This window comes from Candida albicans, chromosome 2, assembly GCF_000182965.3.
Source record: "Candida albicans SC5314 chromosome 2, complete sequence".
NCBI lineage: Eukaryota > Fungi > Ascomycota > Pichiomycetes > Serinales > Debaryomycetaceae > Candida > Candida albicans.
The window spans coordinates 2169126-2194421 of record NC_032090.1 but is presented as its reverse complement, the minus strand read 5'-3'; the positions used below and the strand labels follow the sequence as shown (position 1 = coordinate 2194421).

The 25296-nt window shown below is 39.0% G+C and overlaps 13 protein-coding genes across 13 annotated transcripts, besides 1 other annotated feature; 4 read left to right on the top strand and 9 right to left on the bottom strand. All coding sequences in view use genetic code 12, as the record gives it.

Moving 5' to 3' along the window:
* Positions 1 to 902: 902 nt before the first annotated feature.
* CAALFM_C210650WA (uncharacterized protein) lies at positions 903 to 1091 on the bottom strand (the record flags this gene model as incomplete). The annotated part of the gene is made up of 1 exon (XM_019475275.1): positions 903 to 1091. The coding sequence occupies one exon, from the start codon at positions 1089 to 1091 to the stop codon at positions 903 to 905; it is 189 nt and encodes a 62-aa protein (XP_019330820.1).
* Positions 1092 to 1431: 340 nt separating this feature from the next.
* On the top strand, positions 1432 to 2034 carry MTR2 (Mtr2p; the record flags this gene model as incomplete). The annotated part of the gene is made up of 2 exons (XM_019475274.1): positions 1432 to 1447; positions 1505 to 2034. 2 exons carry the CDS (start codon positions 1432 to 1434, stop codon positions 2032 to 2034), a joined length of 546 nt encoding a protein of 181 aa, XP_019330819.1.
* A 9-nt stretch (positions 2035 to 2043) lies between these two features.
* Positions 2044 to 3732, bottom strand: CAALFM_C210630WA (uncharacterized protein; the record flags this gene model as incomplete). The annotated part of the gene is made up of 1 exon (XM_712052.1): positions 2044 to 3732. One exon carries the CDS (start codon positions 3730 to 3732, stop codon positions 2044 to 2046), a length of 1689 nt encoding a protein of 562 aa, XP_717145.1.
* A 92-nt stretch (positions 3733 to 3824) lies between these two features.
* On the bottom strand, positions 3825 to 4613 carry RPS4A (40S ribosomal protein eS4; the record flags this gene model as incomplete). Its single annotated transcript, XM_712051.1, has 1 exon — positions 3825 to 4613. The coding sequence occupies one exon, from the start codon at positions 4611 to 4613 to the stop codon at positions 3825 to 3827; it is 789 nt and encodes a 262-aa protein (XP_717144.1).
* A 169-nt stretch (positions 4614 to 4782) lies between these two features.
* On the bottom strand, positions 4783 to 6429 carry GYP5 (Gyp5p; the record flags this gene model as incomplete). Its single annotated transcript, XM_712050.2, has 1 exon — positions 4783 to 6429. The coding sequence occupies one exon, from the start codon at positions 6427 to 6429 to the stop codon at positions 4783 to 4785; it is 1647 nt and encodes a 548-aa protein (XP_717143.2).
* A 271-nt stretch (positions 6430 to 6700) lies between these two features.
* Positions 6701 to 7045, bottom strand: CAALFM_C210600WA (uncharacterized protein; the record flags this gene model as incomplete). The annotated part of the gene is made up of 1 exon (XM_712049.1): positions 6701 to 7045. One exon carries the CDS (start codon positions 7043 to 7045, stop codon positions 6701 to 6703), a length of 345 nt encoding a protein of 114 aa, XP_717142.1.
* Positions 7046 to 7089: 44 nt separating this feature from the next.
* GAL4 (galactose-responsive transcription factor) lies at positions 7090 to 7875 on the bottom strand (the record flags this gene model as incomplete). The annotated part of the gene is made up of 1 exon (XM_712048.1): positions 7090 to 7875. The coding sequence occupies one exon, from the start codon at positions 7873 to 7875 to the stop codon at positions 7090 to 7092; it is 786 nt and encodes a 261-aa protein (XP_717141.1).
* A 1123-nt stretch (positions 7876 to 8998) lies between these two features.
* On the bottom strand, positions 8999 to 9526 carry UBC15 (Ubc15p; the record flags this gene model as incomplete). The annotated part of the gene is made up of 1 exon (XM_712047.1): positions 8999 to 9526. The coding sequence occupies one exon, from the start codon at positions 9524 to 9526 to the stop codon at positions 8999 to 9001; it is 528 nt and encodes a 175-aa protein (XP_717140.1).
* A 121-nt stretch (positions 9527 to 9647) lies between these two features.
* Positions 9648 to 13217, bottom strand: SGS1 (ATP-dependent DNA helicase; the record flags this gene model as incomplete). The annotated part of the gene is made up of 1 exon (XM_712045.1): positions 9648 to 13217. One exon carries the CDS (start codon positions 13215 to 13217, stop codon positions 9648 to 9650), a length of 3570 nt encoding a protein of 1189 aa, XP_717138.1.
* A 934-nt stretch (positions 13218 to 14151) lies between these two features.
* ZSF1 (Zsf1p) lies at positions 14152 to 14763 on the top strand (the record flags this gene model as incomplete). The annotated part of the gene is made up of 1 exon (XM_712044.1): positions 14152 to 14763. The coding sequence occupies one exon, from the start codon at positions 14152 to 14154 to the stop codon at positions 14761 to 14763; it is 612 nt and encodes a 203-aa protein (XP_717137.1).
* A 445-nt stretch (positions 14764 to 15208) lies between these two features.
* Positions 15209 to 22456, top strand: GCN1 (Gcn1p; the record flags this gene model as incomplete). Its single annotated transcript, XM_712043.2, has 1 exon — positions 15209 to 22456. One exon carries the CDS (start codon positions 15209 to 15211, stop codon positions 22454 to 22456), a length of 7248 nt encoding a protein of 2415 aa, XP_717136.2.
* Positions 22457 to 22461: 5 nt separating this feature from the next.
* Positions 22462 to 23271, bottom strand: CAALFM_C210540WA (uncharacterized protein; the record flags this gene model as incomplete). Its single annotated transcript, XM_712036.1, has 1 exon — positions 22462 to 23271. One exon carries the CDS (start codon positions 23269 to 23271, stop codon positions 22462 to 22464), a length of 810 nt encoding a protein of 269 aa, XP_717129.1.
* A 256-nt stretch (positions 23272 to 23527) lies between these two features.
* KIN3 (serine/threonine protein kinase) lies at positions 23528 to 24814 on the top strand (the record flags this gene model as incomplete). Its single annotated transcript, XM_712035.1, has 1 exon — positions 23528 to 24814. The coding sequence occupies one exon, from the start codon at positions 23528 to 23530 to the stop codon at positions 24812 to 24814; it is 1287 nt and encodes a 428-aa protein (XP_717128.1).
* Positions 24815 to 25211: 397 nt separating this feature from the next.
* Positions 25212 to 25296: part of a long terminal repeat ((upsilon-a) Long terminal repeat (LTR); about 264 bp long, 6 copies per genome) that runs on past the window's edge.

The window sequence follows — 25296 nt, the reverse complement described above, 5'->3', positions numbered from 1 at the left end:
GAAAATAAGTGTTTATATCTTTGAGGATCAAACAAAAAAAATTTCGAAAAATTGGTTCTGGGGGGGGTTGGAATTGTGATTTGTCTTGATTAGGAATATTAATTAAATGCTTTTTCTGGTGGGAGGTAGTCTTCTTTTTTTTTTAGGGAGTAAGGGGGGGGGATGCGAGATTTCTATGATTAAACGAATGTAAGATAAGGGAGGAGGAATTTGTTGGAAAAAAAAAATTTGAGATTGTAAATTGAAAATTTATCTTGCTATTTATATTAAAATGAAAAATGAAACTTCATGTTATTGCAAGCATTTTGATTGATCCAGAAATCAAGGTACGAGCAGGTAGAATTGTTCTTTTTTGATTTGGGCAAGCCACTTTTCTATCAGATCAAGCACCAAAATCAAAAAGAAAGTTTAAGATCGTGTAACTTACCTGATTCAGAGAGAAATTATCTAAATTAGGCTGTAATGACCAGCACGTATCACAAATTACTAAAGGAATAAGATTGTGGGTAGTGTAGACTAAATCAGACACAAAACAAGTATTTTTCTTTTTTTTTTCGATCCTTCGAAATTTAGCCAGCACATGAACAAAAACACCCCAAAACAATTGGCTTTAGCTTTGCACCAGTGACACTTTTAGTCCATATTGTGTAATGATCACAACCAGACCAGGCTTAAGGTTCTTTTAGAGCGAATGGTAACTGTCTATGACTACGCTAAGTATACTACTGCTACACCAAGTGTGGGTAACAAAATCAAAAAAAAAAATTTGTTTCCACCAAACGAGAGCAGATCAAATGCGAGTGGGCTGGCTAGAAAATGTACATGCTGGGTGTATTTTTAGTTTTTATGTTTATTATCAGGGTCTTTCTACTTAGTTACATAAACTAGCAAACTTCTTTTGCTTAACCCTTGTGTTCTCTAACTTCGTCTTCAGCTTTATGCTCGAGGTTTTGTCCGGCAATGCCTCCAGCAACACCACCAACAATGTGACCAACACCACCAAGATGCAATTTATCAGCAACTTTGTTACCTCCAATTGATCCGACAACTGAGGATGCGATATCTTTAGCCATGTTTCCTTTATCTGACATTGTTTAGTTTTGTTTTGATTGTAGTGGTTAGGTAAAAGTGGAAATGTGGAGTCAGAGATTCAAGCTACTATTTATATTACTCCTCTCAGAAATTTAAGATTGCTATCAATTTCAGTTGTAGATTATGTGCAGGAATACACATGTGTGCCAATCGATGAATGTGAAAGACACAATTGTGCTTACAAGAAAGCGAATAAAGGACTAAAGTTGTGTATCACGGTAGTTTTGAGTTGTAAAAGCGTTGCATGGAGTTTGGTGATGATGATGATGAGAAAAATACAACGAAAAAAAAAAAAAATTTGACCTCGAGTGAATCATCACGATCCATTAACTAGCCACAATGAATCAAGACCCAAGTAAGTAGGCGAATGAATTATCAATCATTGAAAATTGTATTAACTAACATCCTATAGCACAACAACTAGAGCCGTTTCTCAAACGATTTCTTGCATCGTTAGATTTACTGTACACACAGCCAACATCACAACCATTCCCCAACGTTGAATCGTATGCCACTCAGTTAGGATCAAACTTAAAGCGGTCAAGTGCAATTATAGTGAACGGCCAGCCTATTATACCGAGCCCACAAGAAGACTGTAAATTACAATTCCAAAAGAAATGGTTACAAACTCCGTTATCGTCACACCAATTGACAAGTTACGATGGGCATTTAATTCCAGGCACGGGGACCTTTGTCGTTCATTTTTCAGCAAAAGTAAGATTTGATCAAAGTGGAAGGAACCGGTTAGGTGAATCTGCCGACTTGTTTCAGGAAAATAATTCAATTGTTTCCAAAACCAATCAAAGACCTATTTGGGGTTCGTGGTTTGGAGTCGACGTCAATTTGGTTGTTGACGAAAACGTTATGCAAGATGGAGAGATTATAAATAGTATGGATTATAGATTTACCTATGTACCTAACGATAGCATTATAAAAGTATAAAGAATACAATTAGATCTTATTGTTGGCAACAAATTCGTTTAGCAATGTACCTAAGTAAATGTCAGAATATGGTGTTGGTACTTGTTCAGTAGAGAAATTCAACTCTTTTAATGCCCAGATGATATTTGGCGTGATAAAACTATAAAACACAAGGTTGACAGGCGAATCTACCTCATCGTTGATTTCCACACTCTGAATAACATTGGGTACTGGGAAATTAACTACGGCACGATGCAACGTATCGTCGCCATCAGCCCCAAAGTCATCATGAGTGACATAACCTTTGGGGAGTTTTTCCTGCATCTCAAAGTGAGCTTGGTGGGGGGAAGTACTCAAGTCCTGGACTTGCAAATCGTATTGATGAGGTGGTTTCAATCGAGAGGCACTGATATAGTCGGCGTCATTTAGTTTTGCTGCTACTTTAGTGGCAACTGATTTTGGCACTGTAATATTGACCCATATGTTTTCAAAGGGCGAGACAATAAATTTGGAGTCAATAGTATATGGCCCCTTGTACAAGTCGTACCTGATTGAGCCAGTATTGATAATTGTAATTCGCTCTTCATGTTTGGATTTCGGTAATGTTTTGAGAATTTTCAGAGCCAACAAATTGAAAATGCTTTTGGGGTGATCGATGGGAACGTAATCAACATAATAGTTTGTCTTGACATAGCCTATCAAGGTATCTAACTTGAGCTCTTTGCGTGTTTCTCGAATCAACTTGGAAACCAGTTTCCCCTTGGCGGTATCAAACTCTTTATCTAAATTGGTGTGGTACTTAAATGAGTCGGTATTGAAATCAATATACGATCTCGAAAATCTTTGTCTAACAGGAAGGTTTAGATCCGCTTTATCTAAATTAACACTTGTCCAGCCAACGGTCTCACAATATCTTCCGCTCTGTAATCCTGTAGACAAACTGTCAAACACGGTAAAGTCTCGAATATGACTGTGTCCACCAAAATACTGAATTATCGTATCAGGGAAAAACTGACGCAAGTATTGGTGAACCTGGTAAAACTCTCCCCAGTTATGGGAAATGGGTGTGTGACCCACAATTATAATCAAATCGACTTCATGTTTTAATGCCTCCTGAAACCACGGCTCGTGTATGGTTTCTGCCATTGGCGTCACTCTAGTACCACTATTAAACCTCTTGAAATCGAATAAAAACCCAAAAGCCAAAACTCTAATCCCTCTAATCGGTGTTGTAAAATACTTGTACTTCAGCCCCAAGGGAACAAACAGGCCATTGTCTAGTCTGATATCCACATTTGAACAAACATACTTATCCTGAAAATGGTTAACCACAGTTTCGTATTCCTGTTTTGAGTTTTCCCAAAGATACAACTCGTGGTTTCCGATAGTTAGCAAATCATAGTCTTGTTTGATGAAAATAGGGGTTGATTTTAGGCCATTGGGGCTGGTGATATCTGATAGGCCATTACCATCGTGGCGATCACCGCTGTCTATAAGTAAAAGATCTTGGTTCCGGCTATGGGCAATTCTCCGCAAGTGTGTAGTAAACGAAATGAAATCTCCCCAATTGGCATGGTAAAGAGGTTGGTTGATGTGTCCAGAGTACCAACCGTGGGTATCGGTGGTATGAACAAAATTTATATCGTTCCATGTCAAGTTACGATGTGGAAATGACGCATAACAGCCACTAAACAAAACCACAGCAAGAATTAACAACATTATTGAAAGAGTATGCAATTAATGTACATTTATTTACGTTGGTTTTTCTATTTTCACTAAAACTATTTTTTTTTTTGTAGTGCGAATAAAACTTACAAACCTTGTTGAGCTCTTCTTCTGTCTCTTTCTTCAGAAATAGACAATTTGATACCTTTACCCTTTGGTAATGAGACCCATGGTTTACCGGCTTCAGTACCAATAACAAAAACGTTAGACAATCTGGTAACGAAAGTGTTTTCCAAAGCATCTTTGATGTGGACCAAATCGAAACCTCCTTCGTGTTTTTCTCTGTGGACAATAACACCAACTCTACCCAAATTTCTACCACCAGTAACCATAACTAATCTACCAGTGTCGAATTTGATGAAATCATCAATCTTACCGGTAGCCAAATCGATCTTAACGGTATCGTTAGCTCTGATCAATGGATCTGGGTATCTGATAGTTCTACCGTCGTGGGTAACAACGTATGGAACACCTTTCTTACCTAATTGGACTTTCTTGACTTTACCCAATTTGTAGGCAGCTTCTTCAGCAGAAATTCTGTGAACAGCGAATTTACCTTTAACATCGTAGACTAATCTGAAATGTTCGTTGGTAGCTTCCAAGGTGATGACATCCATGAAACCAGCTGGGTAGGTGGTATCAGTTCTGACTTTACCGTCAACTTGAACGTGTTGTTGCATCATGATGGCTTTGACTTCTCTACCGTTCAAAGCATACTTCAATCTGTTTCTTAAAAAGACAACCAATGGTAATGATTCTCTCAATTTGTGTGGACCAGCAGATGGTCTTGGAGCATAAGTACCGGACAATTTGTCCAACATCCAGTGAGATGGAGCTGCTAATCTTTTCAAGTGTTTCTTTGGACCTCTACCCATTGTGGTTTATTGTTGATGATGATGGTATAGGAGTGGTAGATAATTTTTTTTTTTCACCAAATTTTTTTTTTTTAGTAATTGGTAGTGAAAAGAGTGCGAGAAACCAGTTAGGGCTATAGCCCTAATCAGTATTACTTTACATTTCTTTTTCGCGAAATCAACACACAAACTATTTATTCCATTTGAACCAAGTACTATTTCTATTTGCCTGCTTTATCAATTTAGTAAGCTTTTCCTCTTGCTCAAGCAACGAATTCAACTCTTCTTCTAAATTAGCCGACTTTTCTACTTCCTGAGCATTGATCACAAGTAGTTGTTGTATTTGGTCTTCGATTTCACTGGGCAAGACATCGTTGGCAGGTTGTGTTTTTGATTCCAATTCTTCGACATCTTTTTCTAGCTTTTCTATTGTATGTTTAAGATCCTCGTTCTCGTTAACCAAATCAGGTAGGGTGATTTTCAAATCGACCATTTTTTGAACAATATCAACATGGTCTCTGTTTAGGGCTGAGTATTGTGACTGCAATTCTTTAATTCTATGTCTAAGATTACCGTTTGCTAGTCTCATACCTTTGATATCGTCTACCTTGGCCCTTTCTTTGCTGTAGATACTTTCAAATTCCTTAGCGTATTTAGTCAATTCCACAGGGTCGACATTTACTTGCATAGAATCTTGCACTAATTCATCTAGTTTGTAATATGTAGCGGGTGTGCTGGTAGCAGATCGCAGCAACGAAAATCTCTTTTTACCCTTGTCGTCCTTGATAAATGCTTCGGCGATATAAACATTAAACAACTTATCTTTTAAAAACTCGAGCAACTTGTCAAACGATAATGCCAACAAGTTGGACTCATTTTGAATCATCAAATTTACAGCAAATTTCAATATGGACTCCATCCCCTGGGTGACAATTATGTCGTAAATTCTTAAAACAATGTCCAAGGGGAACTTGTAGGCGAAAAATGTAAGAAACCACTGTGAAGCGTACATTGACGACTTGATACCTTGTTTGACCAAATGATTGTATAACACTGGAGAATACGATTCCAACAATCGATCAAATTCGTAAAGCAAAACATGCAAGCCTTTCATTTCCGGGCAAAACAAATCGCGAAGCCCGTATTCTTTCATTAACGTGACCAATAAACAAAAACACTCCGATTCGTTCATATTCATAATCAATGGCACTGCAATAAAAATCATCCCTTGGGTGTAGCCCACATCGGGGTCATACAAAGAGTACGCTTTGATGACATTGAAAAGCTCATCGCTTTTGCTAACCGCCTCGACATTGGTAAAGAAACTGGTTCTAGTCAAGTCTCGTTTGATTCCCTTTTCATGGATTGACGATTCTAGTTTTAGTTGGCGGTAGAAATCTTCTAGTTGAGAATCTTTGGATTTGGCCACTAGTTGCCAAATAATGCCTCTGAACTCTTTTGGTATTCCTGATATTATACACTGGTTTAATTTATCCAGCTCATGGTTTACCACATGATCATAATCATTAACCACCAAACTCCAAAACTCCCAATCGATTTCAAATACGTCGCCAAACCCACCTGCAATACTCTTTATATCTTGAAAAGTCTTTTTGATATTTTCTGCACTCGAGTTGATGGAATCTTTGGTTTGGTTGTTTTTATCTTGGAACTTGATTGACAACTGATTGTGTTTTGACTGTAACAAATAGTTTGAGGTTGACTTATCAAAAGTGTTTTGTATGGTGGTCAATTCCTGGACATCCTCGTTTGGTGACTCGTCTAATCTTAAGCATACCTGAATAGACCTTCTATTAGGGAGAACAGGTGAAGACATTGTTGTTTGTGGTTAGAAAAAGATGACACGATCATAATTTTTTTTTTTTTGTTTTGGTTACGTCTTTTCTAGTTACAGTACACTACAAAGTGGAGAAAAAGAAATTCGTAATATACATTGAAACAAAACATACTATGGAAATAAATACCACCTAACCAAAAACTAACCCAAAAAAAAATCGTAATCTATCATAAAAAAGCAAGTTGAGCCACTCTACCATCTTGACTGTGTGATTGTCGAATAATTCCTTCTACCTAAAGGATGGGTATTTCTATGACGTACTGGGACAGGTACGGGAATCGGTGCTTGCTGCTGCTGTTGGATCTGTCGTTGTATATTTTGTGCCAACTCTTGTAATGTACGTTGTAGTTTGTTTGAAGCATTTCTTGAACGAAGGGAGATGAGGTTCTTTAATCTTTGGGCATTCATGAGTGTAGTCGATTGTGGGGCAAATAAAAAAGAAAGAGAGGCAAAGGGAACTTTTTTTTTTTTTTGTCATGGTTTTATTTGGTGAGTAATTCGGTGCCGATTGCGAGAAACGGCGCATCACGGGATTTATGGCAGCTGCAAATCTACACGACCTGATCAACACGGGAACACATATAACATTAAACATAAAACAATACTAACTAACTAACTAAACGATAAAAAACAAACTCATCAAACGTTAACAGTTTCATCGACCACACCTTCAAATATCATGTCTAAATTGTAATCGTTAAATAAACTGAATTGGGTAGGAGAAGAAGAAGAAGAATTGCTGGTAGAAACTGACGGCTCCAACTTCACTTTTTTAAGTTGCGGTTGATCCAATTCAAGAACCTCTTCTATAGTTCCGTCGTAAGAGTTCAACGATAATAACGATGAAGGAGACGTCAATGAGGAGCTCTGTGCCGTTGAATTTACTGATGAGTTGAACACGGTTGGTGTGATGTAATCATTGTTCTTGGTGGTGGTGGTGATGTTGTTTAATAAAAAATCGTCAATTATTTCTTGCTTGATTCTACTTTTGGGATACTCTTCTGGTATTGGGTTGGACTTTGACTGGCGTAAAGGGTAGGTGATTGAGTCAATGGGGGAATGCATTTCTGTGGGTGCACATGGTTTTGGCAGTGGTTGTAATTTTTGTCTAATTGGTGCTAGTATGGCCTTGTCGTGGTCGTTTATAATTTCATCAATATCGTGATCAGGTAGTAAGTAGTGAAGTATTCCTTCCAATTGACTTACTCTATTTTCAACTTCAGTCAAATGGGCTCTTGTCAAAGGTGACCGAATTGTTCTGGGACTATACGAGCAACACCATTCGTGTTGGATACATTTTGAGCAACGAGGAAACTCTTTTGAGCATTTTAACTTCCGCTTTCGACACGAGTCGCAGGCTTGTTCAATTGGGTAAGGAGGTTGTTTTGGTTCAGTTTCCAATTTGATTTCATTAGTTTCAGACATGGCTGTTGGTAGTTTGGCGAAAGATTTAAAATAAAAAAAAAAGTATCTATAAGGTGACGAGAATTAATTTAATAAATAAATAAATAAAACAACTGAAAAAAATTATAGCAATTATTCTGGAATAGTTCGTTTTTCTTTTTTTTTTGTGTTGAGGGGGGGTGGTAGTGATTAGGGGTAAATTGTTAACTTGTTGGGAAAACCCACACACCAACAGAATTGAGCAAGTGTCAAGAAATATAATAATGCCTTACTAAACAAAAATATATCTAATCGTTTAGCAAATAGATAAGTTCTTCTTCAACGTTGTGAATGGTGTCGATCACGGGTGATTCGGTCCAAAATAAGTTAAGCAACTTTAGTGGTTTTCTACAAAAGAGGAAAAAGGGAATGGCTCTTCTTTTTTTTTTTCGGAGTTGAATCTTTTTTTTTTGACAAAGTAAAATTAGTTTATATTTATAATGTGATTTTTGGAAAACGTTGTTGTTGACATTATCAAATTTTCTTTTTTTCAATTCATCGTGCGAATGCGGAATTGGCTAAAAAACAGGTATAGATTATACAATTACACAAACAAATGCTTAAGTGCTTGGTAATCCAACACTAGCTTGTGCAACCATGGGTATAAAGATCTGACAGATAGCAAGCACTCTCCTATCGCTCAATTGGGCCTCACTTGGAACTTTTTCAAGTCAAGTCGGTACATCCCAGTTCGACTCTTCAGCACCAAAAGAGGGGTAAGCTTTGTGTCTTTGGTGGTTGTTGGGCTAGTACACTAAACTGAAAATTTTTTTTAGCTCAGTCATTCGTTTTTGGTCTTTGTGGTTTTGCACTAAAAAAAAACTCCGAAGATATTTCATATCTTACATACTTGTGGTGGTTATTAATCCCTCAAAATTCATATTTGGCTTAATTGGCAAGAAAAAGAAACGGAAAATCCTATTTTTGAGTCACAATTACGGAAAAATTAACTACCAAACCCCTCTTGCAAACATTTATTATCGAAATTTTGTTGAAAACTTGACACCAAAAAAAAAAAATCAAAAAATCAATCATAATCTACGTAAATGTGCAAAGCGTAACAAAAATATCTCTTTTAGGAAAATACACACTACCTATAAAAGTCTTACACATTATCATCGTGATAAATAAATTTAGAGTTCTTTGGGTTTGTTGGAGCGTGCTTAATATACGAAGTGTCGTCAGGCGGTCTTTCCCGTTTGTCGTTTGTGCTTAACATGCTTTGAATACTCAACAATATCGACTCTATAGAACATGCTGGTGTCCAATCGTCACCTAATAGATTAAGACAAATGTGGCCATTCGAATATATGTGAGGATGAATGGGGATAACTGAATGTGATATAATTTCAAGCGAGTCATCGTCAAGGATGATTATGGAATCGTCATCGTTATCTTCCTCATGAATAACGAACTTGACTTGAGGAGAATCAACGGGGTAGTTTTCAGTAATTTTTATCGAAAGATAATAGTCCTCGTCATCTGGGTATAACGGATTATTTGCCACTTTGATCTGGAATATAAACTCGGTTAGATTATCATCATTAGTAACAAGCTTTATACCTGGTAGTTTATTCAAACTTATTTGCTGATACTCTTTTAATAATCGCTTATAAAATGGATGTCTAGCCATGGGGGGAGTGGAGGAGGTGTTTGTTAATGTTGGGCGAATCTACATCCAAATGTGTATTTTTTTTTTGGGGTTTGTTGATTTATGCGCGAGCTATCTAATAAATAAAATTTTCTCTAAACACTTACATAGGCATTACATTTCTATGAGAGTTTGCCAAAGATTTGGGGGCTGCCTTTTTAAAATAATTCCCTGAGCGACCTTTATTGAATTTTTTAGACCCCTTTTTCTTGGTATAGCTTGATTGAGTAGAACTTTTACTGGGCTTTGGCTGTGATGCCGCCCGTAATGTATCCAATATCTCTTGATCTTGCTGTGATGGTTGGAAATAGGGGGAAACAGTAGATGTGGATATCGACGATATATCACTGACAACGGTGCTTATTGATGTGTTAGCCATTTTCTTTTTCTCTCGTGCCAACGATGTCAAGATCTTTTTGAAATGGGTAAAATGCTCCAATTGACCCTTCTTAATACCCTCCAACTTAGCAAAATCTTTTTTATTGGTAGGCAACTTAGCCAGCATGTCCCGGAGCGTAACTTCACCGACAATCTGCAGATTCGATATAGAACATTCAGTCAGTGCCTTTTCTCTAGCTTCACGCAATTCTTGTAAGCACCGTTGTGAAAACGAAGAGTCCGGTACATCCACAGTTGTCATTTGTCTTGCAGTAATAAACGACTCCTGATATTCAACTGGCTTGCCAGTATTTGCTGCTGTTCTACCGAGACTGTTGCTGGCACTTCCAGGTCTACTTGAAAACAGTATTATAATCTTTTTCTGACCATTCAACACCACATCGGCATTCTTGCCAACTTTGACATAATCGGTGGCAAAACCACCATGCATTACGTGGTATTCGACGATGCATTGTTGACTCAATAAATAGAAGAATATTCTCTCCACGTCGTTCTTATCCAAAGATTGGCCCTTGCCATGATACTCGTTTTCATGATGACCTGCTTCAGTAATTTTCTTATGGCTCAAGCCTCGGAATACATCTTGACAGTACAAAACCGTCACTTGTTCATCCTGGATTGATTTCACTAATTTGATTATATCCTTAGCATACTCCGTACAATCCTTCTCCACCAGAGTCACATGGTTATAGTCTCGACAATTGTCGCATTGCTTGTGGCAATTCGCTGGATCAAAAGTTTCATTGAAATATTGCAAAACCTGTTTGCGTCGGCAATCGGTGGTGTTTTCACAGTACTGAATAACCTGTCTTAGTTTAGCCAAATGGCTCTCCCTCCCCAGTTCGCTCAATTCTTCATCTCTTTGAATCAAGTTTTGTAAAGACCGTGCATCCTTGTAGCAGTAGTACATTACACATTCAGAAAAGTTCCCATCACGGCCAGCACGTCCAGTTTCTTGGTAGTACCCTTCCAAAGTTCTTGGCAAATACAAATGAATGACAAACCTCACATCGGGCTTATCAATACCCATACCAAACGCTATAGTAGCACAAATCACTTGTATCTTATTCTCCTGCCATCTCTTTTGTATGTTGAATCGTTTGTCAGCACTCATACCTGCATGGTAAAATGATGTTTTCAACCCATACTCGTTTAGTTTCATGCTTGTATGTTCACATGATTGCTTTGAATGGCAATAGATGATACCAGATTTACCCAGGAAACGACTCAAAATGTAGTCTTTGATTTCAAGCAAACAATTACTCTTTTTCAATTTGATTTCATAAAACAAGTTTGTTCTATTAAAACTTTGCTTCAATAATACCGGGTCTTTCATTTTCAAATTGTGAAGTATATCCATCTGCACTTTTTCATTGGCAGTTGCCGTCAACGCCATTATGGGAACTTTGGGGAACTTATCTTTGAAAAACCCTAGACCCTGGTAGTCAGGTCGGAAATCGTGTCCCCATGAACTTAAACAATGGGCTTCATCTATAACTACTCGGGCAAGCTGGTTGTTATTGTATAGTTTTGTCATAATTGTTTGCATAGCATTCGATTTGTTGGCCCTTTCAGGTGATAAATACACAATGTCTAGAAACCCCTCCCTGAACAAATGGATAGTATGTTTATTATCGTCGTTACCACCTTTGGAGCTAAACATTCCCGCTTTAATGTTTTTTGCCAATAAATGCTGAACTTGATCTTGCATCAACGAAATCAAGGGAGAGATGACCACCGTTGTCCCCTTGGTGGCACCGCTCTTCACCAATGCTGGCAACTGATAACACAAAGATTTACCTCCTCCCGTAGGCATCAACACAAACACGTCTTTGTTCAGTAATGTGGCCAGTACTGCTTCAAGTTGGTTGGCCCTAAATGACTTGAGTTTAAACACGTTGTTAAGGATACTGTGTACTTCGTCCATAAATGGTTCAGAACCTTTGGATGCACGGTTTTCAGTGAAATATTCTTTCAAATCTTCATCGTCATCGGAAAAAGCATCGTCGGAGTCAATTGTTAAGACTGGGTTTGTAGGTGCTGGTGCTGGTGGTGCGTTTGATTCCTTTGGCCATTGTTCCTCTTGTACGTCGTCGTCAGAGTCCAATTCAATAAAGTCGATCTCTCTTTCTTTGTTGAGCTGAGTTGTGAAATCCAAAAAATCGTCGTCATCATCATCAATAACGATAGGTGAATCTGGACCACTTTGGAGATTTGGGATCGTGGTTTCTTCAATTTCATCTTCTTCTATTGGTGGTAGTTCTGGCTCGCTATCAGACGAGTCAATCTCTGGAATGGCTGGCACTCTACTGATAGGTGACGATACTTCTGTTCTTGCTTTGCCTATGACTTGGGAGTTATACTTTATGCCATACTTGGTAGCTGTTTCTGGAGATAGACGGATATCATTAATTTCGGTGTCTGATTCAACAGCAATAAACTCGCCATCTGACAGTTGACTGGTTATGTCGAATGTTCTGTCATCAATAAAACTTGCCATTTCATTAAGGTCGTCCTGTGACATTCGCTCTTGTGTTGGTGTAAGCAAACCATCCATGGTCTGGTCACCAAAATGGTCCTCAGTGTCGTCTTCCTCGTTTTCTGTGCTCTCAACAATTGTTCTGGCTGCTTCTAATCTTACGGGACGCGTAATAGGTACCCTAAACTCAGGTGAATCCGGAGAGGAGCTCAACTCGGTGCTATCATCTAAACCCAGTTTTAGCGCGTTTATTTCATTATCCAATAACTCAATTTGGCGTTCTAATTTCTTATATAGCTCTTTCTTTTGGTCTAGCGAAATCAGGGTGGATTCGCTTGTAAGAAACTTTTCTTCAAGAATTTTAATTTTCGATTCGTGTAGCCCTAAGAGTTTGCGGAACACTGAATCATCGAGCTTCTGTTTTTTTGGTGTAGGCTGAATTGGAGATGATGGTTGTGGTGGTGATCTCTTTTTTGGCGGGCTGTGTGTCAAATCAATGATATCACTTGTTTCTGGCGGGAGACGTGTTTTGTTCACTGGGGTGGGTGTGCTTTGCAATGTAGATTCATTGGCAGATATGGTTTTCAACGGTAGTCGTGACTGAACCTTACGTTGAGATTTTGAAATAGGGATGTTTTCTTTATCAGATGAAGGGATAGAATCTGGGACTTGAGGTATTGGCGCCAGTTTATCTTTGGGGAACGGTTTTCTTATTAAATCTATTACGGCCTGTGGTGTTATATGAGGGTTTGTTCGTTTCACCCAAGCCACTTGTTCTTGCAAATTATTTATCATTGGCTAAACGATTGTTGCAAGATGACGCTGATTACGCGTGTATAATTTTTTTTATTTGTTGTTTTTTGATTTTCCAGATTTGAATTTTTTTTTTGTGCCAAAGTGCACTAAAAACTTGAGGAGAATGTCCTCAGTGGGGAGAGGGAGAGAATTGGCACGATAAAAATTAGCGGGGAGTGGCAATGCCAATACTTGTTGGTGGTTTTTTTTTCTTTTCTCCTCTTGGGATAATCCGAAACGAAAAAGTGAATTTGTGTAATTATTATATCGGAATTGAGAGTCAACTTCCCGCAAACTTCAAAAAAAAAAATCAGACCCAACAACATGCCCAGCTTTCCTTTATTGTTTCAACCTTACTGTTTGACTGTGGGCATTTTGTGTAGTTGACGAATAGGAACAATTCCATGTATGTTATGCATGTTGGGTAGATATGGGATGATGTGGAAAGGAAAAAAAAAAAAAAAGAGGCAAAACGAAAAATCACCTTATTATTTTTCTAATGTTTCGAACTTCGGCCATTGTTGAGAAAGTGCATTTGCCTCTTAACAACAACAACAACAACAACATGCCTGCAGCATAAATAATTCCACACCACTTTCACATCTATTGTAGTTTAGGAATCGCCTGCTTTGGTTTCTAACGTGGTTCGATTGAAGGAGAAGAAGAACTGAATGGGGAATCTTAACTGAGGGGAAAACTCCAGTGATTGGTTCCGTTGAATGGAAGTTTTCTTTTTGTGTAACTCAAAATATTGTTATGGTTCTTATTTAGCAACAAAGAAAAATCAACAGATGGTTCTTTTTTTTTTGTAATTCATGTGTACACTACAGGAGGAGGATGAATGCAGGTGATATCTGTCGAGGATATATATAGTTCCTCTTTTATCCATATCTTAAATTTTTTTTTTTTGATTTCCTCTATTTTCTAACCCAATATGATGTCGACACTTAAAGATAGTAAACACTTTGCCTTCAACGGAACCAAATCGTCAATAGCCTCGAGCTCATCTTCAACTACTGATTTCGATGATTTATTGCCTGACTTGTGGCAAACCAGTTCCAATGAGTCCGATATAAAGCATAGTTCACAGAGTTTATTTAATAGTCCTCATCACTACTTATTCCAGCAGCAACCTCAACAGAATTGGTTTAACGTGTCTGTTTCGCCAGCAAACTCCGTGTCATCTCCCTTGAGATCAACATCAAGTTTATGGGAAGATCCGCCAGCTGAACAGCAACAACAACAACCACAGCCAATCTTCTATTTACCACAAGACGATGACTTGTTTAACTTTGAGCAAGTCCACCATCCCCAACACCACACCAAGACTCAAATCAATACACAATTATACAAGACCGAGTTGTGTGCTTCGTTTATGAAGACGGGAGTTTGTCCTTATGCAAACAAATGCCAATTTGCACATGGCGAGAATGAATTGAAACACGTTGAAAGACCTCCCAAATGGAGATCGAAACCTTGTGCAAACTGGACAAAGTACGGCAGTTGTCGTTATGGTAATAGATGCTGTTTCAAACACGGCGATTAAATACAGTTCTGGGTTATGGTATGTTTATGATTTTTTAGGTATTTATTTATTTTGCTACAAGAAAATAGTCTTTGTATACTTCTTTAATATATTTATTTATTCGATATAAAAAAAAGTCTAGATACAGCCTCAGATTTGTAAAAACATTACTTGGTTATGTGTGGTGATGAATGGTTCGTAATGTCATCCACAGCGCCCAACAATTGAGTCAAATCAAAGAAGAAGAAAAGGCTAACCTCTCTCCTATCTATGAGATATCACTGCAACGGCTTTAACCTATCGTCATTGACTGTTATAGTTGATACAGAAAGAAGAAAAAGAAAGGGAAAAAGAAAAAGAAAAAGTGAAAAAAAAAAATGTTGAAAAATTTTTCGTTTCAAGTAGAGAGAAAAAAAATTTTCTTATTCGTGTGAGAGAACCTACCCACTCTTTTTCCTCTATAGACATGACGGATAGTTGGGAGACATTAGAGCCTGTTTACGAAAAAGGCATACTGGATTCGTTGGTTTCAGTTAGAATCCCAATTTTATCATCTATTAAATCAGTACTATCTGAGATCCCCGAGCAAGAATTGAACAAGATCGTAGTGGCTTTGTTAAAGACATTTAATTATTACCACGATGCCCAATCTAGAAATACAGTATTGAGTGTTGTACAAGCTATTGGTGGCCACAACCCAAATTATTTTCAAGTGTATATTCGTTTTATCAAGCAGCAAGTTGATGGACCTACCTTGCCAATTACTGATTATATGACTCTTTTGCAATGGATCAATGCGTTCGTTGTTGCTTTGGCTAGACTTGGCAAATTGGACGATTCAGTGGCATTGGCTCAAGGAAAGTTGTTAAGCAAGTGTATTACATTTGAAGGTAAACGAAGGAGGATTTATAAATCGGCAATTCAAACTACAAAAACTGCCATCAGTGATGCCGTGGCCATTGATTCGGGTTATTTGGATATCATTGTGAAAAACAAATCGTTTGCATTATTGGGGGTGTTAGACCTGGCGCTAGACAAGCATCCGGGATTGTTTGAAGTTTATAAAGAGAAATATGCACCCGAAATTTTGGACTTTTTTGTAAACCAGGGTTTGTTAAGTAAAGTACCACCTCCAACTCAAGATTTAGCAGTATTTGGCAGTTGTATCAAGAGTTTGGTCATAGACTTTTCTGGGCTAGTCCCTCACATTGAAAAGGCAATATTAAGGTCGTCAGAGAATTCGTTTGTGTATACCCTTCCGGTTTTGTTTGAAAACTTGTCGATTGACATAGAATTGAGTGCCAAATTGGTCAATGCAATTATCTCAGGCATCAAGTCTACCAAGGAGCATGTGAGGACTGGTGCTGCCAAGACTTTGGAATTGACTTTACAGAAGAATACTGCTGATTTAGTTGATGAGATTTTCAGGGCCATTAAAGCCACCTCAAACGCCGAAGCTAAGGCATTGATTATCAAGTCTTTGTTACATTTACACGATTCAGAAAAGATTGTTAAACAGTTGTTGCCGTTAGTGTCGAAAGACCAAAACGAAACATCATTGGCTAGTTCAGTTAGGGTTTTCACATATCATTCCTTAAAGTATCACAATGACGAAGTTGTCAAACAGTTTATTACAGGTTTCAATTCAGCTAAGTTGCGTCGAGTTTGGTTTTCTGAGTTTGGCGAATTGGTAGAGACGGTGTCATTCCCTGAATTTGTTCCTGAATTTGAAAAGATTTTAAAAGGGATAGAAGAAGCACCACTTCCTTCAGTAAGCAATAAGAGTATTGTGTGTGCATTTGTTATTTTGGCATTGACAGGCAAAGATTCTCCATTGCTTAATGATTCAAGAATATTCAGTAAACTTGACGAAGTTGAATTGAAATGGTTGGTTCGTGCATTAAAGAATGATCCTGCTGGTTGGATATATGTGTTGACCAACGCTCCATACAAAATAAGATTATTTGCATTGGAGAAGGTAGTGTTAAATGATGAACTAAGCGAAGGATTGATCAAGGAGTTGTTGAATGGGGATTTGGCACATGTTGGTCCCGTTTTTGCATTGCTTAGTCGCTACACCAAAAATTTTACAAGCCTAATTCTTCCTGCAAGTAAGGCAGGGGTTGATTGGATTGCATTAGCACAAAAATCCAAGATAGATCTTGGGAAATTAGTTGGTGAAAACTTTGGTGCTATTTTCAACGAATGTGTCAATGATGGATCACCTGCTGCTATAAAGGCGATTGCCGATATTGCATTTATCCAACCAGATCTTATTGAACCGATCGTTTCGCTTATTGATTTGGATGTGTCAAAACTTAACTTTAGCCAGCAAGAGATTGACATTTACCAGGGTCAAGAAGGTGAATTGGTGGTCAATGTACTTAATGAAAAGCAACTTGATAAGAACTCGAAAGACTATGAAATCAAGAAATGGGAACAATCCATCAAAAAGGAATTGAAACAACCTAAAAAGTTGTCGAAAGAAGAACAAGCTTTGGTTAATAAACAACTAGCCAAAGAGAGTGAGATCAGGACGAGAGTTGGCGAGGTTGTTAAACGTACTAATTTTGTAATCAGTTTGATTATCCAATTGACAAAACAAGCTAGACTCGTTAATAATGGTGCTAACTTATGGTTCCCTGTTGCTGTAAACAAATTACTTGCCTTGCCCCAATCACCTTTATTTAACCCGATTGATGCGTTCCTTGAATTGTCACTGTTAATTTCACCTAGACTTGGGGTTTTGTGCAAGTTCATTGGTGTAGCCACACTCAGGTCATATGGATTGAAATTGGATGAAAGTTTAGAGCAAGAACCATTAGTTTCGCTTTTGGGAAGAATTTTATACAGAATCAAGATGCTTAGTGACCAACAACCGCTTGACTCGTTGAGTTTGTCGTATGTGTTGCCGTTGTTGACACGAGTATTGTATGACGGGAAGGCAGTGGCAATAAAGAATGCTTCGAAAGTGGCCGTCACATCTGAATTTGTTGAAGAAGACCCAGAGGAGGAGCAATTGTTGTTGGCTATTGAGATTATTTCCGCCCATGCCGAATCATTTGAAGACGACAAGATTCCTCGTACTAGTATTTTGGAAGTCTTGATTTCGTTAATGAAATTGCCATCTAAAGCCAAGTTGTCAAAGGAATGCTTTTTGTCATTGTGTCAACACATTGCTTTTAATATTTGTGAGGGTGACTTGCAATTGTTGTTGGGTAGTTTGATTACACCACATGTATTTGTCAGATCGACCTTGTTGGAAGGGTTGGATGCTGAGTTTGAGTTGGAAAAGTATTCGAAAGAGTTATTTGTGGTCGCCCACGATAACGACCAGAACTGTCGTGAAATTGCTCAAACTATCTGGGATGATAACGAATTGAAAGTGGAGGATGCATCTAATTTGCTTAGTTTGTTTGGCAATAGTGATGCTGGGTTGCGGAACTCGATAGCTCATGCGTATGTTGATGCATGCCAGCAAACTTCATTAAACATCCAAGAATTGTTTGCATTGTATGAAGAAAAGAAGGACCCACCAGCACCAAAACTAGACCAGTTTGGGTTGGTGATCAAGTCTACTATCGATAATCGTGATCGATGGGAAGAACGGTCAACAGTGGCAATTGCGTTAAAATTGTTGGCTCCATTGTATACAGAAGCACATGTCAAGCAATTGTTTGAGTTTCTTGTTGAGACTTGTGATAAGGACGAGTTGGTCGCCCAGGAATTGCAGGATGCTGGTGTTGAGGCAATCAAGTTACATGGTGCTTCCAATGTTGAGGTTTTGATACCTATTTTTGAAAACAGTTTGGCCAAGACAAGTAAAGAATCGGTAGTGGTGTTGTACGGTACGTTGGCACGTGATTTAGACAAGAACGATCCAAGATTGAAGATCATCATTGACAGGCTTATGAAGAGTTTGGACACGCCTGCCGTGCAATATGCCGTTTCTGAATGTATTGCTCCTTTGGTTGTTGCTATGGACAATTTGCCACAAGTGTTTGACGAGTTGTTTGAGAAATTGTTTACTGCTAAAAAAGTGTCATCGCGTCGAGGTGCAGCATATGGTATCGCTGGGTTGGTTAAAGGTAGCGGTATAAAATCGTTGAGTTCATACGATATTATTCGAAACTTGACAGATGCTGCTGAAGAAAAAGATGCGATCAAGCGTGAGAGTGTATCTGTTGCGTTTGAAACGTTGTCCAGAAGTTTGGGTAAATACTTTGAGCCGTACGTCTTGGAAATATTGCCCATTATTCTTAAATCGCTTGGTGATCCAATACCAGAAGTGAGATTGGCTACTGATAATGCCGCTAAGGAAATTATGAAAAACACAACCTCGTTTGGTGTTAAGAAGCTTATCCCATTGGCCATTTCCAATCTTGATGAAATTGCCTGGAGATCGAAAAAGGGGTCAGTTGAGTTGCTCGGGTCAATGGCGTATTTGGACCCCACGCAGTTGTCGGCATCGTTGTCAATCATTATCCCACAAATTGTTGGTGTGCTTAATGATACCCACAAGGAAGTTAGAAAAGCTGCTTCTGCGGCATTGCAGAGATTTGGTGAGGTTATCCGTAATCCAGAAATCCAGGCCATTGTGCCCGACCTTATCAATGCTATTGGTGACCCAACCAAGTATACTGATGAGGCATTAGACAAATTGATCAAGACCCAGTTTGTCCATTACATTGATGGTCCATCGTTGGCGTTGATTATCCATGTTATTTATAGAGGTATGAAAGATCGAGCATCCACGAAAAAGAAAGCATGTCAAATTGTTGGTAATATGGCTATTTTGGTTGACTCAAAGGACTTGCGTCCATACTTGAATGAGTTAGTTGGCGAGTTGGAGATTGCTATGGTTGATCCAGTTCCTGCCACCAGATCAACGGCTGCTAGAGCATTGGGGTCGTTGGTTGAAAAATTGGGTGAAGATAGTTTCCCAGGTTTGATTGGTAAGTTGGTGGCTACACTTGAGGATGACACCAAAGCTGGTGATAGGCTTGGGTCAGCACAAGCATTGGCAGAAGTTATTTGTGGACTTGGGATCAACAAGTTGGAAGAGATGTTGCCGCTTATTTTGTCGTCGGCAGGTGCTCCACGTACGCGTGCTGGGTTTATGCCATTGTTATTGTTTTTACCCGTATGTTTTGGGTCACAGTTTTCTCCATATCTTAACAAAATCATTCCTCCAATTTTGAAAGGGTTGGCTGATCAAGATGAAGAAGTTAGAGATACTGCATTGAAGGCAGGTAGGTTGATTGTGAAGAATTATGCCAAAAAGGCAGTTGACTTGTTGCTTCCAGAATTGGAGAATGGATTGTCTGATAGTAGTTATAGAATTAGGTTGTCGTCGGTTGAGCTTACTGGTGATTTGTTATTCCAAATTACAGGTATTTCAGGTAAGAACGAACTTACTGAGGATCAGAACCTTAACAAGACGCTTGTGGAAGTACTTGGGCAAGAACGTCGTGACCGAGTTTTGGCATTGTTGTTTGTTTGCCGTTCCGATGTTGCTGGTATTGTTAGAAACGCTACTGTTGATATTTGGAAGGCGTTGGTTGCCAATACCCCAAGAACTGTCAAGGAAATTTTGCCGTCACTTACTGCTATTGTTGTTAGCAAATTGTCTTCTCCAGATGATGTTCAGCGTACGATTGCCGCTCAAACATTGGGCGAGATGGTGCGTCGTGTTGGTGCCAATGCGTTAGCACAGTTATTGCCTACATTACAAGAGTCTGACGACAAGCAAGGTGTTTGTATTGCTGTAACCGAATTGATCAAGTCGACCTCCCACGATGGGTTGGTGCAATACCAAGATATATTCATTGACATTATTAAAGATGGACTTGTTAGTTCGAGAGAGGAAGCTGCAGTTGCGTTTGATGAGTTACACCAAGAGCTTGGTAAAGTTGTTATTGATGAGATTGTGCCAGATTTGTTAAAGAGATTGAAAGAGCCAAATGCATTGCTTGCATTGAAAGATATTATGCTGAAGAAATCCGATGTTATTTTCCCTATTTTGTTGCCAACATTGCTTACCTCACCGGTCGATACTGAAGCGTTGGCGGCTTTGGCACCAGTAGCAGGGTCTGCTCTATACAAGAGGTTGGCGGTGATTATCAATACCTTGGTAAATGCCGAAAGTGAGGCTATCGACGAAGTCATGTTGTCGGTAGAGGATGATGGAGTTCACACGTTGATGCAAATTATTATGGGTCTTCTCAAGGATGAAGATACTAAGAGAAGGGTATTTATATTCTCGAGATTAGCTGGATTTTTTGCAAATACCGAGCTCGACTATTCGATGTATCTCGAGGATATGGTTACACGATTGATACTTTCGTTGGCAGATCCGTCACCCGATGTTGTTAAAGGTGCATTTGAGGCGTTGTCGGCTTTGGTCAAGAGACAACCAAAAGAGGTTTTGGAGAAGTTGGTTAAACCTGCTAAGCAAACATTGGACTTGTGTATTGACATCCCTGCATTTAGCTTGCCGAAAGGTCCAAACTGTATTTTGCCAATTTTCTTGCATGGGTTGATGTATGGTAATCATAAGGAAGAGGCGGCATTGGGTATTGCTGATATTATTGACAAGACTCCAGCAGAGAATTTGCGCCCATTCTCTACCTCAATTACTGGTCCGTTGATTAGAGTTATTGGAGAAAAGGTAGCAAGTGATATCAAAGCGGCTATTCTTGTGGCTCTCAACAATCTATTGTTGAAGATTCCGCAATTTCTTCGTCCATTTATTCCTCAGTTGCAAAGAACATTTGTTAGGTCGTTGTCGGACAGCAATGAAAAGTTACGTAAACGAGCAGTTGTTGCGTTGGGCACGTTGATCAAGTTTCAACCGCGAGTAGATTCGTTGGTTACAGAATTGGTTAATGGGTCCAAGACATCAGAGTATAAGGATTCGATGTTGAAGGCGATGTTGGTGGTGGTTGAACAAGCCGGAAAGAATTTGAGTGAGGCCTCGAAGCAGGCGATTTTGTCAGTTGCTGAACAAGAGATGGATCCGGTGCTTATTGGAAGTTTGGCAGGCAGTTTGTCCGAAGAGGAGGCGGAAAGTATACTTGATGGTATTTTGGCCAGTCAAACCAAATTTTCCATTCTTGCTATTAACTCGTTCCTTAAGTACTCGCCAGACCACGTCAAAAACAATGCTGGTGTGGCTGAATTTGTTGTGGGGTGTGCCAATTCCGACAATGCTTATATGAGTGACAACGCCACTATCGCTATTGGTAAATTGTTATTGCTTGGTGTTGAGAGTAAGGAGTTGGTTGACCAGCTTGCATTGAATGCTGTTGCACCCAAATCATCGTCTCCCGATACCAGACGTTTATCGTTGGTGGTTCTTAGAACTGTAGCCAGACACAAAGGAATTACCGATTTGGATACTGTTGTGCCTAGCATTTTTGCATGTGTTCGAGACCCCATCATTCCTATCAAGTTGGCGGCAGAAAAGGCGTACCTTGAAGTGTTTGATATGGTGAATGGCAGTGCCAAGTTTGATGGGTGGTTTAAGAATGAGAATTTGACTACAGTTACTGGCACAACGATTGCTGCTCGGTCTATTGGGGATTATACAAAGAGAGTTGCTACTAGATTAGCTGGTGTTGAAAGAGAGAGGATCGAAGCTGGTGGAGACGAAGAGACGTTGTTCAGTGATAGAATCGAAGATGAAAATGAAATTTGGCAAGTAGGTATATAAGGTATCTATTTATTAAATTCAGGTAAGTTTAAACTTTTTATTGAAGGCAAGGCATCGCTTGATTGGGAATGTAGCATTGAAGGTTTGAAGGAGGCGATCATACCTAGTGACGAGAGGTTGGTACTGCTATTGCTGGCAGATATCAGCGGGGTAGTATTGGTCGACAACCCCAACACCGGCGAACTAGGAAGGGTGGATGGACCAGGACTATTTGGCCGTGATCTTTTCAATTTGTGTTTCACATAGTCCAAGTCGGAATCTTCTTGGATGTGGGTTTTCACGGGTGTCATTCTGAACGCAAGGTTGGAAAGGTGGTGCAAGTTTGTTGTGTCGTGGAACTGAAATGTGGGTTTTTTCATGGAAAAGTCGTAGTTAGATTTTGGAGGTGGTTTGCCAAAATAGTCTGTCAACGAAGGAAGTGATTTGGACTCCATCATACGCAATTCTTCCGTAGCAGCAGAAGCAAGAATATCTATACTGTGAGTTGATGGGTTTTTGGGAAGTTGGGGAAGTTTGGGGGTCGCCTCCGGTGGAGAAGGAGATGATACTGCTTTGGTTGTTTCTTCTTTCTTCTTTTTCCGATTTTTCCTGCTATTGGGGTTGGTGTGTATTCTCAGATGTCGAGTTAGTTCGTCAGATCTGCTGAATCTCTTTGAACAGCCAGGAAATGTACACTGATGGGGTTTTTCTCCGGTATGGGTCCGGATATGTCTTGTTTGGTGTTCTAACCTCTGAAACGCTTTATCGCAGTGTGGACATTTATATGGACGGACAGTAGGGTCCTTTTTAGGTTTTTGTTGGTCTACTATGCTCATAAGGAGTGGTATGGTGATGGTTTTGGGAAAGCTTGTTTTTCGTGGGGAGAGAAAAAATTTTTTTTTATATGGAGAAAACAAAAAAAAAAAGAAATTAGCTATGAGAAAGCCGAAAAAAAAAAAAAAGAAGGAGCTGGAGGGGTGGCTTATGTAAGAACCTTTTTTATTTTTTTAGTTTCCAAATTAGACAACAAAACAAACAAAAAAGAGAGCACAAATTTTTCTTTCACACCACATCTTTTTCTTTCCCCCAGTGATGTCGATTATCGATGAATATGAATCTCTTGAGGTTATTGGGAAAGGATCGTTTGGTACTGTACGACGAGTGCGTCATAAAGATGGCCAGATACTAGTTCGAAAAGAAATTGAGTATACTTCCATGACGAGTCAGGAAAGAAACCACATTATATCTGAATTGAGGATCCTTAGAGAGTTGGATCATCCACATATTGTCAAATACTATCGACATGATCATATACCAGAAAAGAAAATGATACACATATACATGGAGTATTGCGAAGGCGGGGACTTGGCAAAGGTTATTAAGAATTTTAGGGCCAGCAAGAGCCGGATTCCTGAAGAGTTTGTGTGGCAAGTACTTGTGCAGGTGTTGTTGGCGTTGTATAGATGTCATTATGGAGTTGATGCAGAGAAAGTGAACTTGTTTAAGACTGCACTGGAGCCAAAGTATGCGAATAGTATTATACATAGAGATATCAAACCAGACAATATATTTGTTGGCTCGTGTATCAAGTTGGGGGATTTTGGGTTGGCAAAGATGCTTAGTGCTAACGATTTTGCCAAGACGTATGTGGGCACGCCATATTATATGTCGCCCGAGGTGTTGTTGGATGATCCGTATTCGCCAGTGTGTGATATTTGGTCGTTGGGGTGTGTGTTGTATGAGTTGTGTACGTTGGAGCCTCCATTCAAGGCGAAGAGTCATTTACAATTGCAGGCCAAGATTAAGCGTGGGGTAATTGAAGAGGTGCCGGATTTTTATTCCCTGCAGTTGAGGACCCTTATTAGGCTGTGTATAACGGTTGATCCAGAAGAGCGGCCTACATGTTTTGATTTGATTGATTCGTTGGCAGTAAGGTTTTTAAGAAAGGAAATGGAATTGAAGGAAATGAACGAGAACCTAGAGGAGTATAAGAAGCAGTTGTTAAAGAGAAGCAAGGAGTTGAAGGAAACCAGTAAAGAATTGGATGAGTATAAACAAGAGTTGGTACGCAAGAGCGAAGAGTTGAGTAAGAGGGAGAAATATTTGGATGAGGAGTTTGAGTTGAGGAAACAGGCAATAGAATTGGAGTCGAAGGAGATTCGAATGGAGTATCAGAGAGAGTTTAATTTGGTGGTGGAGCAAGAAGTTAAAAGGAGATTAGAGCAGAGGAAACCACATGGACCGAGACCACTTGAAGATGTGAGTCCAAGGAGTCCATTAAAGGAAAGGAATAGACCAAGGGTTACTGATGCATTGGAAAGGCTTCATTTAGAAAAGAGGCATACGCCGGAGTTTGAGTATATAAGTAAGTACCGATAAATATAAGCCTTTGAAAATTAACCAAGTTTCTATCGAACTGGTTGATTCCTAGCAGGATATAATGTAGTAGATTAGTAGATTTTAATTTTTGTATGCTGTCACTGAGTCATGGCATTCGACTCGAATGTGGAACAGATTGCCTTACCAATTTAACTTAAAGCGATTCGTCCATGTAGCTGACAACTTAGCTTGAATTAGTGATGTACCGACTGGAATAGCGTCAAGAATACCTTGGAGTTGTTTTTGTTAGTAAGTACAAGCAATAATGACGTGAACCGTCTCTCAAATGGTGTCTATTATAAAAATAAAGGTTCTCCATTACTGTAACTAGCATTTACATAAAAGGAGACTAAATGTCTTCTTTACTAACAAAAAGTGATATAGTGAACAACTAAGTTATTATACTAATTTAAAGGTTATGATCGTATATAGAACAAGATAAACAACTGTAAACTAGAGTAAAATTCAAACCTATTTATAGT